The sequence below is a fragment of the Cheilinus undulatus genome, linkage group 11 (genome assembly GCF_018320785.1).
Source record: "Cheilinus undulatus linkage group 11, ASM1832078v1, whole genome shotgun sequence".
Classification (NCBI taxonomy): domain Eukaryota; kingdom Metazoa; phylum Chordata; class Actinopteri; order Labriformes; family Labridae; genus Cheilinus; species Cheilinus undulatus.
The window spans coordinates 26666643-26681453 of NC_054875.1; the positions used below are offsets into that span (position 1 = coordinate 26666643).

At 38.0% G+C, this 14811-nt stretch overlaps 1 protein-coding gene across 3 annotated transcripts; it reads left to right on the forward strand.

The window, feature by feature from the left end:
• The first annotated feature begins 323 nt into the window (after nucleotides 1-323).
• On the forward strand, nucleotides 324-14543 carry tnnt2a (troponin T type 2a (cardiac)). 3 transcript variants are annotated; one of them, XM_041800308.1, is made up of 15 exons: nucleotides 324-443; nucleotides 548-609; nucleotides 805-815; nucleotides 1297-1314; nucleotides 5201-5263; nucleotides 8599-8634; nucleotides 8899-8923; nucleotides 11203-11266; nucleotides 11348-11464; nucleotides 11567-11644; nucleotides 11724-11834; nucleotides 11927-12036; nucleotides 12167-12257; nucleotides 12337-12377; nucleotides 14375-14543. In XM_041800308.1, exons 2-15 carry the CDS (start codon nucleotides 572-574, stop codon nucleotides 14406-14408), a joined length of 837 nt encoding a protein of 278 aa, XP_041656242.1. In that variant the 5' UTR covers nucleotides 324-443; nucleotides 548-571; the 3' UTR covers nucleotides 14409-14543. The 3 variants fall into 3 exon arrangements, with proteins under 3 accessions (XP_041656242.1, XP_041656243.1, XP_041656244.1); XM_041800309.1 differs by having other exon boundaries at nucleotides 1300-1314; XM_041800310.1 differs by lacking the exon at nucleotides 8599-8634.
• The last annotated feature ends 268 nt before the right edge of the window (nucleotides 14544-14811 follow it).

The following is a 14811-nucleotide window of genomic DNA, read 5'->3' on the forward strand; positions in this document are numbered from 1 at the left end:
TCATTAATTTGTATTTTTTGGTTGCTTGCTGAAAAACAAACAGTGTATAGTCTGTAATGCACTTTAAAATCACTTATCTTGGTGCAGGAAGGACTTTGATAAGATTTGAATGTCTGGGTTTTTTCAGCTGCAGGCTTCAACACATGGTGGAGAGAGTGTATGTGTGTCATTGTCTGTGTGCAGCTGTGACTTTGTGTGGCACTGCACCTCACCATCTTGCACACAGGGCCTTTTTAGGGAATGGTGATAACTGTGAGTACATGCTATCTGCAAGGTTATTAATAACACAACAAGGGGTCCTCAAACTTCTTCTCCACAAAGCAGTCCAACCCTTCACCCTCTGAGGTCTCACATCTGTGTCAGTGAAAGCAGAGACCTCTCCTCTGCTGCACACTGAGGTTCCCCATCAGGTCTTTGCCTTGATTGCTACATCAGACCCTCAGGTAAGCTTCACCTCCATCGATTTGCAGTGTGACAAAACTTAGGCTACAAAATACACCTTTAAAACTGAGATGTGATTTTTACATGAAGTCTGTTTAATATTCAGATTCGCTGGTGCTCTCTTCCTGCCATGTCTGACAACGAAGAAGTGGTGGAGGAGTACGAGGAGTAAGTTTAGAATTGTTTTTATAAACGTACCTCACAAATTTGTGTCTAAATACACTTACCCATACCTTGTGTTTAACAACGTTTACATAACTGTCTATAGAAAGACATTTCTGTGAATCCTTCGTCCTTTAATTTGACAGATGGTTGTCTTTTTCTGTCAGAAGAATAACATGCACACATGCTTGTGTCCCACAGGGTGGTGGAAGGTAAGACCTCTCCTATTATGACTTATCATAGTCTGCACTGTGCTGAAAGATTTCCACCAATCAATCAATCCATGTTTTTCAACAAGTTTTCTTTGACTAATCCAGGAATTAGTGCTATATACACCATAGGATACTACAGTATGGCATTTGTTTCAGAGGAATGTAAAAGCGTGTTTTTGTGCCTTTGAATGAAAATGTCAAACTGATAAATGATTCACCATACAGCTACCATTGCTTTAAATTAAATAAATAATGTATAATACTACATTTTTATTGTTTAAAGATCTTAGACTTTTTTGTTGAGTGAAATATTAGAATAAGTAGAGTTTTGGTGAATTCCACAGGATGTTAAGTTTACCTATTTAGATGTTTGAACATAGTTTCCTCTTCCTCTTCTCACGCTATTATTGACTTTAAACTTGACATGATGTTTTTTCATTTATTTCCTCCTTTTGTGTGTTTTCCTGGATGTGTGACTCAGAAGAGGAGGCTGCTGAAGGTATGTGGATTCAAATGGACAGTTTAAGCTCTCTTTACATAACATTTGGTTCAATTTCAAAGTGGCACAATAATGTAGATTTCCTAAGAAACTGGTGGAATGATGAACCACATTTATAACAATAGTTTAGGTGGGCCTGCTTTAAAATCCATGACTGACAAACATGACTCATGGATTTTTTTTCTTTCTTTCTTTCTTTCTTTTTTTCTTTTTTTCTTTCTTTCTTTCTTTCTTTCTTTCTTTCTTTCTTTCTTTCTTTATGACTGGCTGGCTGACTGGCTGGCTTTGCTAACCCACTCTGTGCTTCTGCTCAGCAGGGGAGCAGGGGGTAGAGGAGGAGGAGGTGCAGGAGGTGGAGGAACAGCAGGAGGAGGAGGAGGAGGAGGAGAGGGCAGAGGAAGGTACTGCTTGTGCTTTGGGCTGGAAATGTCTTTCTTTTGAAATTCTCCAGTGACGGTAAATCCGGCTGTTTTTGTGGGAAGAGGGTGCCAGCTCTTGGGAGTTTTTTTTGTTTTTTCTTGTGACAACATGACCTTAAATCAGAGAAACACCAAATTAACACAACTGGACATGAAAATAAAATCTAAAATAGAACTTAAAGTATCAGATTAAATGTTGAGGCAGATCATTTGTAATGCCACACTTAAAAATATCCATGTAACATTTGCAAGCAATATCAATCAACCAGTAAATCTTTATTTTTCTAGCACCAAAGTTATCTCAAGAAACTTCTTGACCATCTAGACTTCTTTATATACTATGATAAAGACCCAATACTAATCACCATGAGCACAGCACCAAGAGCATTAAGCAGCATTGCAGTGGCAAGAAAAACCTTCCCTTTAACAGGCAGAAACCTTGAACAGAACCAGACTCATGATGACAGCCAGCTGTGTTGGAGTTGAAAAGGGGTAGGGGGGTCGGGGTAAAACAGCAAAGGGAGAAGAGACGAATGTAAAAAGAGGAAAAGGAAGAATGACAAATAAGATAAATTTATGGCTGTGACGACCATTGATTTATCTTCCATACTCTATGACAGTGATTTTCAGAGTTTTTTTCCCAAAGCATACCTAAGATCGAGCCAAAATCGCCAGGCACACCATCTCAATAATCATGCAAACTTTCCTCTGTAACATGTCTTCATTTGTATCTTCATTTATGTATAGTTATACTAGTTATGTATAGTTGTTCAAATTCACAACACTCACCTAGACATTCCTGGCCTTCGACATTTGGGAACAACTAAAGCACGCAAATACACTCCAAATGTATGTTTTTGCATCATTTAGCTATATCTGCCTTATTCACAGTTGCTGATTAAAGCAATCTGCTGTAGCAAATCCAAAACTTTTTGCGATTATTAGGCATGTTTACTCCAAATAATCCAGATATGTAGAGTTAGAAAATACCATGAATAGCACCAAGAAATATTAGCTTTCTAAGAAGTTGTCATTCTTTATGATAATGCAAGTTTTAAAACTATATTATGGCAACAATGGCTGTTTTAATCAGTGATAGGAAAACATACTAGTGCAAACACTTGTTAAAGTAATGTAAGTTATTGTGTAGTCAAAGTTATCACAGCTGGTTGAAGTAATTCCCAAGGCACACCGAGAATTTCCTGAAGGCACACCAGTGTGCCTGGCCACTCCATTTCAGAACCACTGCTGTAGGATTTAACATCAGTAATGATGGTACCAGTATGTGAAGAATTAGCAATAATAACAGAAAAAAATGAACACTGAAATATTAGCATTAGCAGCTAAGATGATAATGAAATGGAGAGGACCACCACTGGTAATTATTGTAATTATTGGTAATTGCTTATTGATTAAAGTAGAGTAGTTCTTAGGATCAGTTTAACAATTTTAATGATGATAACAGAGCTGAGGATGATGATGATAGATGAAGCAGTAGATGAGTGGATCCATAGCAGCAAGCCTCTGATGTCCACGAGAACAGGAACAGCAAAAACAACCATGTTTACTGATCTCTATAAAACCAGCATTAGCAAAAATAATGGCAAATAAGAGAAAAATGCATAAAATATTTAAAACTAATAAAATCAGTTCAAGCAAGCAAAATCAGAAGTGAGTTTTTGGCCTCATTCACGAACTTTTCTTAGAGAGAAATTTTCTTTTTAAAGCCTTTTATGCAATTTTTAAGAAGATTCCAACATACTCCAGAGTTTTCTGTGATTTGTTCTTGAGTGCTGATATGACTGTAATTTTTTTTTCATCAGAAGTTTGTTTATTGAATTTTTACATTTAGAAACATTCAAAAACAAAAGAACCCCTCCCAATTAAACAACATTCTCAGTGAAAAATACATTAATGACAAAACTACATATCAGTAAAAACTGAAAATGATGACTGTCCATATATTCAGAATAAAAAAATGTTAAGCTTATCAAATTTCTAAAATGTAAACACGAAATTGTAATATTTACTCAATCAAAATAAACCAGATATGACTGTAAATTGATTAATTTTGCACTTATAAGCACTTAAATATGCAAAGTTAAAAGAGACAAAATAAAATATAAAATTACAATTTCTGCTTTTTTTTTAATCAATTTTGAACTTTGATATAATTAGATAATGTACAAAATGACTTTTATATTGTGGGCATTCAATTTCACTATGCAAAGTCTTGACTTAAATGACACACTGACATTGGTTTGGAATAAAGGTAATAAATGTCTAAAATAATAAAACACCATAAACAATACATCTTAATATGCTCAACTTTGTATATCTAATTTTGATTTATGCAGTATGTTTTTTTGTGTGTTCATTCATGAGGCCTATTCATATTAGCATTAAGAGTGACAACTGCAAGCTGTGCTGATTCAGCACTTGACATTCGCCATTAATCAGTCACCTGACAAACATCCTTGACTTGCTGCTGTCTTGGCCAGGACACTCTTGTAAAGGAGATTTTTAATCTCTCAATGAGGCTTTCCTGGTTAAATAACTTTAAATAAATAAATTAAATAAATAAAATCCTCCAGCTGACGGTCTGTTTAAGCAGCAAGGTTTCTGCTCTCTCTCTACTCTACTATTGCCAGCTCTGCCCTGAATCAGTATCGAGCTTTCACTCAGCCACCCCGGCATTTGCAGGAGTTTAGAGTTTCACTTTTTAAATTGTTTAAAATAAATCTAAGAGGAGAAATGAGGTTCGAGCCTCCCTAAATGTTTCTATTATTATAACAGGAATTGTTTGATTGAAATTGAGTCATTCTTTTATAGAGAATGACTGCCTTTAAGTCCAAATAGCCATTTTCTAAATCCAACAAAATAGTCTGAACTTAATGCTAGTCGTAGAAAAATTTTTGAAAGCAATCATTTTTTGTGAATTTTCTGATATCTCAAAGTTTCCAAATAATGACTGAACTGCTCATTATCTTTGGGTTAATGATTTAGATTCATGTTCATGCTTTATCAAGTGCTTTGGTGGATCTGAAGTTAAAGTTTGGACTGTGTGCTGCTATCACATCTGTCTGCACACAAACACCCCTCTGGATGAGCTCTACAGTCAAATACCAGAGTTGGGTAGCTCATTCTGAACAGATCGCTTGTTATCTCTCTGAAAGGCTTTCCATGAACACGCTGTCGTCTTTCCTCTGGAACAGAGGGTCAGCCCAGGATCACACAGAGTGGGGGCATGTCCAAGAAGTACAAAGAAACTTAGCAGGACTAGTAGGATATCAGAGAAAAAAACACTTTTAGACAGACTTGTTCTCCTCAGCATGAACTTCTGAAGAATTACAGGCTGCTGACATGAAAGAGTGATTTTTGAAAAGGACCATGAGTCAATATCATACCCAGTGAATGTCAAGATTTCTCACTGATATGTCACGATAACATGTGTCTTTCTCTGCCAGGGGACGCACAGGAGGAAAAACCAGCTGCAGAGGAGGAGGAGGAGGAGGCAAATGAAGAACAAGGTGAAGGCTTCAAAAGTGTAAAACACTGTCAGCGGACTGTTTTACAGCAATGACATCCAGACGGTTTTGTTGCTTTGTTAGCTGTTACCAAGCAAGTGTACAACTATGATGATTAATTCTTTGTCAGACTCTGATGGGAAAGCGATGTGCTCTCAGTAGCATGTCACTTTGGTATGTGAGAGTCTGGGGCTGGGTGATAAGGTTGATTCTTTTCTTTCTCAGTCTTAGTCACAGCAGACACAGACGCTGAGAATAATCCTCTTCCCTTCCCTCCCAGCCGCCAAGCTGTTATTAGTCAGAATCAGTTATTTGCTTAAAGGCACAGTTGGCAATATTAAGGTGTTTCTCTATCATGTTTCCAATCATCAGAACAAGAGCGATGTGAGCCAGATCAGTCACCGTTTTATGTGTCATCTTTTCTATCTAATCAGTCAACGCCTAATAACACTCCTGTAATCTGCCACCTGATGTGTCACACACATGGACAGGTGAGATCCACCTGCCAGCTTAATGCAGAATCTGTTCTGCTTACCAAGTTTAACATCCGGGTTTTATATTAGAGATCAACAGATAGCTTTATGCAGTCTGATGTGGTCAGTTGGTCTACCATTCAAAAGAATATTAAAAACCCTCTTTTTTCAAACCAAGATCAGGCAATTTAGTTGTCTTTTGTTGTTTTTCTACCAAATCTAGAGAAGCAGGGCTCAAGATGAGGTAATTTACACCTTGCATGAAGATCTATGTTGGCATTCGAATATCATGTTGACTGCACTTACTACATGCATAAAACTATGCAGTAACAATACATCTTCACTCAGTGACAACCTGTGACTGGAATCCTCTCCTGCCTGTCTCTTATGAAAATAACAGCCCATATATCATATTCCTGATGTAGCTATCCCTGCATACTATGTGAGAAGCTACTGACAGGAAAAATGAATGGGGGCCAATCAGCCCTGAGCAAAGAGTCTAGTGGAGCTTCAAAGAGTCTAGTGGAGCTTTCTTTAGTTTTTCTTACTCATTTTATCCTAAATGCTTTTAAAGGGAACAATTATAACATTTAGCAAACAGACTTTTTGGGGTACTAGTTAGATTGAAATGAGAATTACACTACATAGTTTGTCCACAGGGGATACCAAAACCTTGTAGAGGTTGTTTAGACCAGGGCCTCTAATGCTTCTCAGCCCACGACCCCCAAAATAAAGGTCCCAGAGATCAGGGAACCCCACTGTACCTGAAGGTGGTTGAAGCATGGTTGAACACTCTTTAGTTATGAGCGGACATTCAGTGGTTCTAGATTGATCTATGCTCACAGTCATATTTTGGAGAATGAAGTTAGTTAATGTGCTTACGCACAACACTGGCTTCCATTGGTCGTGGGCGACGGTCACTAAGGAACACAATTTGCATACGACCAGACTTAAGACTTACCACAATATCAGATGTGTTTGATATTATTGTAATGCCAAGGCTGAGGAAAGACTGCCTTAAAATGGCAAAATCGAGTGTTATGACCACCTTACACCTAACGACTGAGTCAGCAGGAGTGGGGTGTGACTTTAGCAAGACTCCCATGATTTTACTCCGACTTTGGAATTTTGTCTACGACTTTGTAATCAAAGGAAAAGTTTTTAGGTGTCAGGCCGCCATAAGGGGGTTGTAAAAACTTGTTTTTATTGCAAACTTTATTGCAAAGTAGCAATCCTTTTTTGGCATCTGTATACCAAGTTACTGCATTTTATTAGGTGTGTCTATATTCTGCATTAACAAAAGGTCTTCAGTGGTGACCTGATGTCAGAACTCACTTGCCTGTCTAGTATGCAAACAGCAGCCCACTTGGTATCTCTAAATGGTAAATGGACTTGAGCTTGTATAGTGCTTTTCTAGTCATCTGACTAATCCAAGTGCTTTGACACCACAGGTCAATTCTACCCCTTCATACCCCTTTACACCATAGATGAGTTTGCTGTGGAGAATTGGCCTTCAGCAGTAGCTAATCCCGTTTGCATCCATACACATTTGCACACCACTGACGCAGCAGTGGTTAAGCAGGTTAAGTGTCTTGCCAAGTGATACACTGACATGTGACTGCAGGCTGCAGGAGCTGGAAATTGAACTTTGTAATTGCGAGACAACCAACTTTACTGAGCCACAGTCGTCCCTACATGCTGTGTGCAGTGAAGCCGCTGCAAATAAGAATAAATGTGAGCAAATTAGCCACAAGCAAAGAGGCTAGCTGTGCCTCTATGAGCTTTTGTACCTCATGTTTTCATAAAAGTTCTAAAGGACAGTGATAAACTGTTTAGATAAACTAACATGTGGGGTACTGATTTGATTGGAATAACAGATCAAAATGAGGAGATATGTGAGAGTAGTGGTGTGTCGTCTATGAACAAGCAAGTTCTAATAACCCAAATCTTTAAAAAAACTGCATTTGATGCAATTTCTAAATGGGGTTAAAGCTAAAAGATCCCAATAGTTTCTTTAAACTCAATATTTAATGTGATATATTTACTGCTATTTGGTTCAATAGTTTATTGTGAAAAAGTCCCATAAAGTCTGCCTGCTCTATGATGTCAAAATTTAAGAGCAAAATACTAAAAGTCCAACGTTTAAACTACTTTGAGTTTTGTTGTAGTTTGTTGCTACCTATAATCCATTCATACTGTTTATCCAGCCAAATATCTAGTGGCAGAAATAGCACACAATTGTGGACTCTGAGTCTGTATTGATCTGATTTTGCAATCCCATCACCACCACTTGCAAAACTAAGGAAATCCTAATTGCAAGCATGCCCTGTCTAGTTGATAACATTGCGACTGTGTGTGCATTAGAATTGCCAACATTAGCCTAAAGCTCAAAGGACCAGTGTTTCTGATTATAGCTTTCCTTAGCTACATGTGACATCACAGTCTAGTCTTTTTAGAAAACACCTGTAGGATTCCTCCCACCCCTGTAGTATAGCTCAGACACTAAAATTAAAGCTTCAACTGCCTTTGTTTAAGATTTTCTTGCTTGAGTGTCACTCAGAGGTCACAAATGCCATACCTTCTTTGGTGAGAAACTGCTTATTATCAAGTCTGGTCCCTGTAGTCAGCTGCCTCCACCTCTCCACAGTGCTATTTCTGAAATGTAACACTTGCAACACCTCACTTTCAGCACACATCAACACTGATAACAAGTCTAAATGTTCTATTTTGGTCCCTGGGTACCTGTTATGCACTCTAATGTATCAATTAGTCCGTCAGCACTCCTAAAGCATGGCTATATATTACTTCACTAATGCACATCGTCACAATCACACAAACCTCTAAAGTCTCTCATTTTGTTTTCAGATGGAGAAGGGGAAGGGGAAGCAGAGGAGGGAGAAGGTAAAGCCGGTTATCTAAACTGGCACTTCTAGCACTCGTGTTTTTCTTGGATGTACTCTACCTTAACTTTAATCACACCAGAATTAGCCTCACATAAAACTTCCTGCTGTTATGAGCATACACAGACTCTATTGCTGTGACTTTCTGCTGGCAATACTCAGTAAGATTATAAAAACTGATTTCCGGGGGATTTTGGTGAGAGTGTATGTGAGGTCTGGATGAGCTCATTGGCGTGTTCTCTTGTTTTTCATTGTCTGTCAACAGAAGAGGAGGCCAAACCAAAATTCAAGTGAGTATAACAGGAGTTGGCAGCGCACATGCAGCTTTCTCTTCCATAGTACAGTTAGGGAAATAAAATACAGATTGACTGTTTGATTATATACCATAATATAGGAATTAAAATAATAGACATTTCACCAGATTATTTGCAGGTTAGTTGATCATAAAGAAACTGCTACTTAGCTTAGCATAAAAGTGTAAAAACAGCTAACCAGGCCTCATCCAAGAGAAACAAAATTCCTCCACCAGTACCCTCACTGATTAACTTTATCTTGTTTGTTCAATCTGAACCAGGTTACAGCAGCCACACTGAAGCAGTCTGATAGTTTAAATGGACTAATTTTCTTTTTGGAGCAGCACCAGGGTAGCTTTTAACCCTTATTTAAGTGCATTTGGATCCTTTAAAGCAAACAGTCTGCCATCAGATAGGGCTCTTAATCAAAACAATAGCAGAAGATAATGCACCATAAACTATTGTTTTTGTTTTGTGGATGAATTTCAAAAAAAGGAGAGAAAAGCTGGTTAAAGTGACCTTCCTGGTTCATGCTGCAAAGTATTCTGGGATCACTCACCAGAAAGGCCACTTTTAACAGCTTTTCTCCTTCATTATGTGGATTCATCCTTGCAGTGCGTGTCTATGCAGTTTGGATGGGTTCAGCAGGGCTACGCTGTTGAATGTGCAGCTGATGATGCAGGATAATCAGGGTCAATGACAAGTAAACAGCACAAAAGATGAATGAAATACAGAAAGTTTCCACTAGTAGTTCACACTACCTTATTCAGCGGTCTTGGATGTAGCATCTAGAGTTTCCGAGACAATGATAAACATGTTATGTAGCAGTATAACTAGAAACGACCCTCTACAATTATCTTTTAACCATCATCAAAGTTATCCTAAGATATTAGGCTATAGAATGGTGAGTAAATGTAAACTTGAAATCTATATAACTTACTGTTACATACTCACACGGATCTAGTTTAATTAAATGTGTTTAGTAAAATGTGAACCAATACAGGCTGGAATACAAGGCTCAGGCTGTCACCTATCCATAGTGTTACTCACTCAGCACATTAAATATTCTTTAAGTAGATATACAGAAAGCTTTATCATAGTTTCCTATCATAGAGGGGATTATCTACCAAAAATGGAAAAGAATTATTGTGTGAGTTTTGATCATATATATCATATATGTGATTAATCTCAGAATTTCTGCAGTTAATTGCAATTAATCATATCTTTTTAAGCACATTTTAAAACTCCCCTATTTTGCATTTAAAACTGAGTTGTCATTTATGGTAGCTGGCTTAATGTTTGGATATAGGCCTGCTTTTAAAAGTAGATTGAATATTTTTAACACAAACTTAACCACGGCAAGGAGCATGTTATGGATTAAAAGTGAAATAAGGGAACAGTAAAAAGGCAAATGTTTGATGAAAGCTCTACTGAGCTCTGCTGTGGCTGTGGACTTATTTTGCATCAGTTGTTTGAAAGGGACAATCATGCAAATTAATTATGATTAAAAAAATAATGTACTAATGTACTTAATTTTTCATGATCAATGCAATTAATCTTGACAGCCCTAAAACTGAATATCCATTTTGTAATAAACGGTTAAATCTACAACGACGGGATTCCTCACTGAAATACATGCAGTGAGAAAGGCAACATGCTATGAATTGAAATTTAAAAGACCAAGACTTGATACTTGGTAAATTGCTGGTTTTTAGAATACTAAAAGACTAAAATGAGCTGACCCTTTAAAGGCCAACAACCATTAAAAAGACAAATGACTACCTTAAGCCATTTTCAGCATAATAGTGCTGCTTTAAAGCCAGTGTCAGACATATCAATGTACAGCTCATTGAAGAGTGAGTCTGTCTTTTCATATTTCTGGAAAAGAAGATTACCAGTGAGTGTGATGTTTTACATTTAAGACAGTTGCAGGATTTCTTTTGTTGGAGAATTCTGTTGGCTCATGTACAGGATGAGTATTGAGGAAACACGTATTTGTATGTCTAGAGGGGTCTACAGATTCATCATAATTTTTTCTGATGTAATCTCCTCCTAAGCTCTAAATGCGACACAATATGTAAAATGACATAAGCTGTTTCTAAGCATCAGTGACAGGCACAGACATGAATACTCTGAAAGGACATTTGCTTGGCAAGAGTCATCTACTAATTGCATTTTAATCCTTATTTGACACCAAATTGCAGTGACTCTAGTTGTTTATTTTGTTTCTCCTAGTTTGCACTTTGACTTACACCATTTTTTCCTTTACTCTCCAGGCCATTCATCATGCCTAACCTCATCCCTCCCAAGATCCCAGATGGAGAGAAGGTGGACTTTGATGTAAGTGGTGAATCATTACCATACAAACTGATTTATACTGTAGAAAACATTATCATGTCAGCACTGCCTCTGGTTCTGTAGGATATACATCGTAAAAGAATGGAGAAGGACCTGATGGAGCTTCAGACTTTGATTGAGGCTCACTTTGAGAGCAGAAAGAAGGAAGAGGAAGACATTGTCAATCTCAAAGAGAGGATTGTAAGAGCTTTATCTTATATATGATCATATGTAAATGTTTTGAAATCATAATTTTAACATTCTAAGTTTATTTGTGACAAAATGGGTTGTTTTGTTGTGCAGGAGAAGCGTCGGTCTGAGCGAGCAGAGCAGCAAAGAATCCGCAATGAGAGAGAGAAGGAGCGACAGAAGCGTCTTGAGGTAGCCTCATATTAGAGTTTCTTTTGCATTTAATAAGCTTCCTTTGGTCATGTTTCTCAATGGGTATGTGTGTTCTTAGGACGAGAGAGCACGTAAGGAGGAGGAAGAGGCCAAAAAGAGAGCAGAAGATGATGCTAAGAAGAAGAAAACCCTCACAAGTCTCCACTTTGGAGGCTACATGCAGAAGTTGGTGAGAAAGTGAAGCGTTTTTAGTGACAGATTTAAAAGGTGTTGCAGTATAAAGGATGTGACTGCAGCAGTGTTTAATTTCACTTTTCACAGACGGAAAAACGGAGTGGTAAGAGGCAGACAGAGAGAGAGAAGAAGAAGAAGATCCTGAGTGATCGACGCAAATCTTTGGACATCGAAAACTTGGGCCAGGACAAACTCAAGTAAGTATAGAAGTGATGGGTCATTTAACCTCACAATAGAAACATGGAGTGTATGAGGCCATGAAAATAATCACCCAACATCAAAACATCAAGCATACCGTCCCAGTTTCCCTGGTTATGTGTTTCACAGGGAGAAAGCTAAAGAGCTTTGGGAGTGGATGTACCAGCTGGAGGCAGAGAAGTTTGAACTGCAGTACCAGTTTGGCAGACAGAAATATGAGGTGTGTGGTGGAGCATACAGAATACAACAGGATGTAAAAGATTGTGTAGAATCACATTTTCATGTTTACTTTGTTCCAGATTAATGTGCTGAGGAACCGTGTCAGCGATCATCAGAAAACGTGAGAATCAAGTTTCTTCTCTTCATGCACAGTTTTTATTCACATAAATTGTCTTCATCAGTGTTTTCCTGTGTTCAAAATGTTTTCAGCCAAAAGAATGAGGATAAAGAGACATAAATAAAGGGACAGAGGCCAGCAAAGGGAGGTCAGGACACAGGAAATGCCCTCTTGATTCTCTCATTAAATGATGGACCTTAGACAGAAAAAACTCACTTGGAAAGTGAGATTTGGACTCCCACTCTTTTCTTAATTATACTATTGGAAATTGTCGATCATCATATCTGGAATTTAGTAGTGTGTTTAACTTAATGTTCATGATTAATATCAAAATTAAAACAGACCCCCCCGGACCCAAACATTAAGACTTGTGTTTCACTCTTAGTAAACGTTATAGATATGAAAGGCCTGTGTTTAAAAGAGGTATTATGTCTACTTCATAGAAAGGTGAATTTGCGAGTCATCTGCAAAATGGTGCAACCTAACCTTACTCCACTGCTGCTCTTTTTGAAATCACTAACAGGCCACATTTTCATAGCAATTTGACCAAACGATTGGTCGAAAGAAACCTTTGACTAAATTTCCATTTGTAACCTAAAAGTTAAGTTAAGATAGTTTAGTTTAAACAGGCAAAGAAAAGAATCACTGGATCATATCTTCCAAGACAGTCTAGCTGCAGACCGTTAATTTCTGACGGCCACTCTCACTCTCAGAACAGCGATAAACACTTAAATTTTCAAGGGTTGAGGTAATGTTAGGACACCAAACGTCAAAGACCTGACCTGCAAAGCCTGGTTAAAAACGTTTAATAAAGCAATTAAACAGTCTGCTGAAAGGAAAAAGCTTGTTCTCCCTGAAAACATTCCAACCTAGCCAGTGTAGCTCAGTGAGCTACATAGCTAACTTAAGCTAAAGCTAAGCTTACAAAGCAGCTACGTCAGCTACACATCTAAGTTATCTCCGTGGCTAACTTAGCTTCAGTTATGTTTGCTGAAAACTCTCATTGCAAACCTGACTTAACTATAAATAACATAGCTTCATAGCCAATGTAGCTAACATAGCTAAAGTTAAGCTCACAACGCAGCTTTGTTAGCTACTTAGGTAACGTTGCTATGTTTGCTTTAGCTATGTTGACTTAGGATCTCGTTGCTAAAGCTTACTTAGCTACATTGGGTGTTGTTAGCTTGAGCTAGTGAAGCTAAAATGAGTACCACTCGTGTGTCTACTTCTAAAACGGGTCTACACATAGTTTAATCCTGGGCTTGACCTCTGACCTTTTCCTGTTTTATTTATGAAATGTTGCTTGATCTGTAAAGGTTTGCAATGTGGTAATTTCATGACTGTAACTGCCAGACTTTATGAATAAAATTGACAGAAAAAAAAAAGATCTAAAACTGGGAATACATAGTACCAGCAAAGTACAGCATTTCCTCTCTGGGATATATTATGTGGCAAATTCCCCTTTTAAAGTCCAGCTCCTGAAAAAGCCACTCTAAGTGTTGTCTTTTGTTCTGTGACCTGTTCCTCGGTTGCACAAGTGCTCAGTTTTGGTCATGTATGGGTCTAATAATCCACTTAAACTCCAAGAAAACTTGCAAGCCAAGCCCAAAACTTCAATAATTACCTTTAATTCTCCCAAAAAATGTTAGAACTCCTGGAGATGATGCTGAAGTACGAACAGAACACAAAGGGATGTAAATAAAGAATTTAATAACTAGAATTACAATGTAAAGCCTCTTTGAGTTGAATGTTTTGCTCTTACTCAAGCCCCCCTGCAGGCTTACTCAAGGATCCGGCTTTGTGTCAGGGTGTGTCAGGCTGTCAGGTTATCTGTCATACCAGTCACAGACCGTCTCTGTGACGATTGTCTTGTTTTTTGTGGGACAAATGACAGGAATCTGCAAACTCATTATGTCAGCTGGTTGTACATTCTCAGTGCTTCTGCAGATGAAGTTGTCAGCAGCTCTTTGCCTCATGTGACCCTTCCTTGTTTTGAACAGATCCAAGAGGACCAAGAGAGGTCTGAGGAAATAGACGCCGACATACTGAGGGAGAAGTGTATCCGCCAAGCCCTGGATTTCCTGCCACACCCCAATCCCAACGCATCAAATCTTATTGTCCTCCTCAATTTCGATCCTTTAAATTTTGCTTTAAGGGTGTAAATAAAACAATCTTTGTTCAGTTTCTGACTTCTGTTCTTTGTCAGACCACTTCAGATAGAGAATAAAATGACTCTGAAGTACATTCAAGACATAAATGTTAAAAGCCTGAAGCAAAGACAGGAAGAGACACCTTCCTTTTCATAGGCAGGTTCAAACATGACTGGAACCAGTGTGATACTCCTTGGCCAACGCCCAGACCTCCACCCGACACAAAACTGAAAGATGATTAATCATTTGCCTGCTATCCAGATTAAAAATTCTCTTCTAAAGAAAAG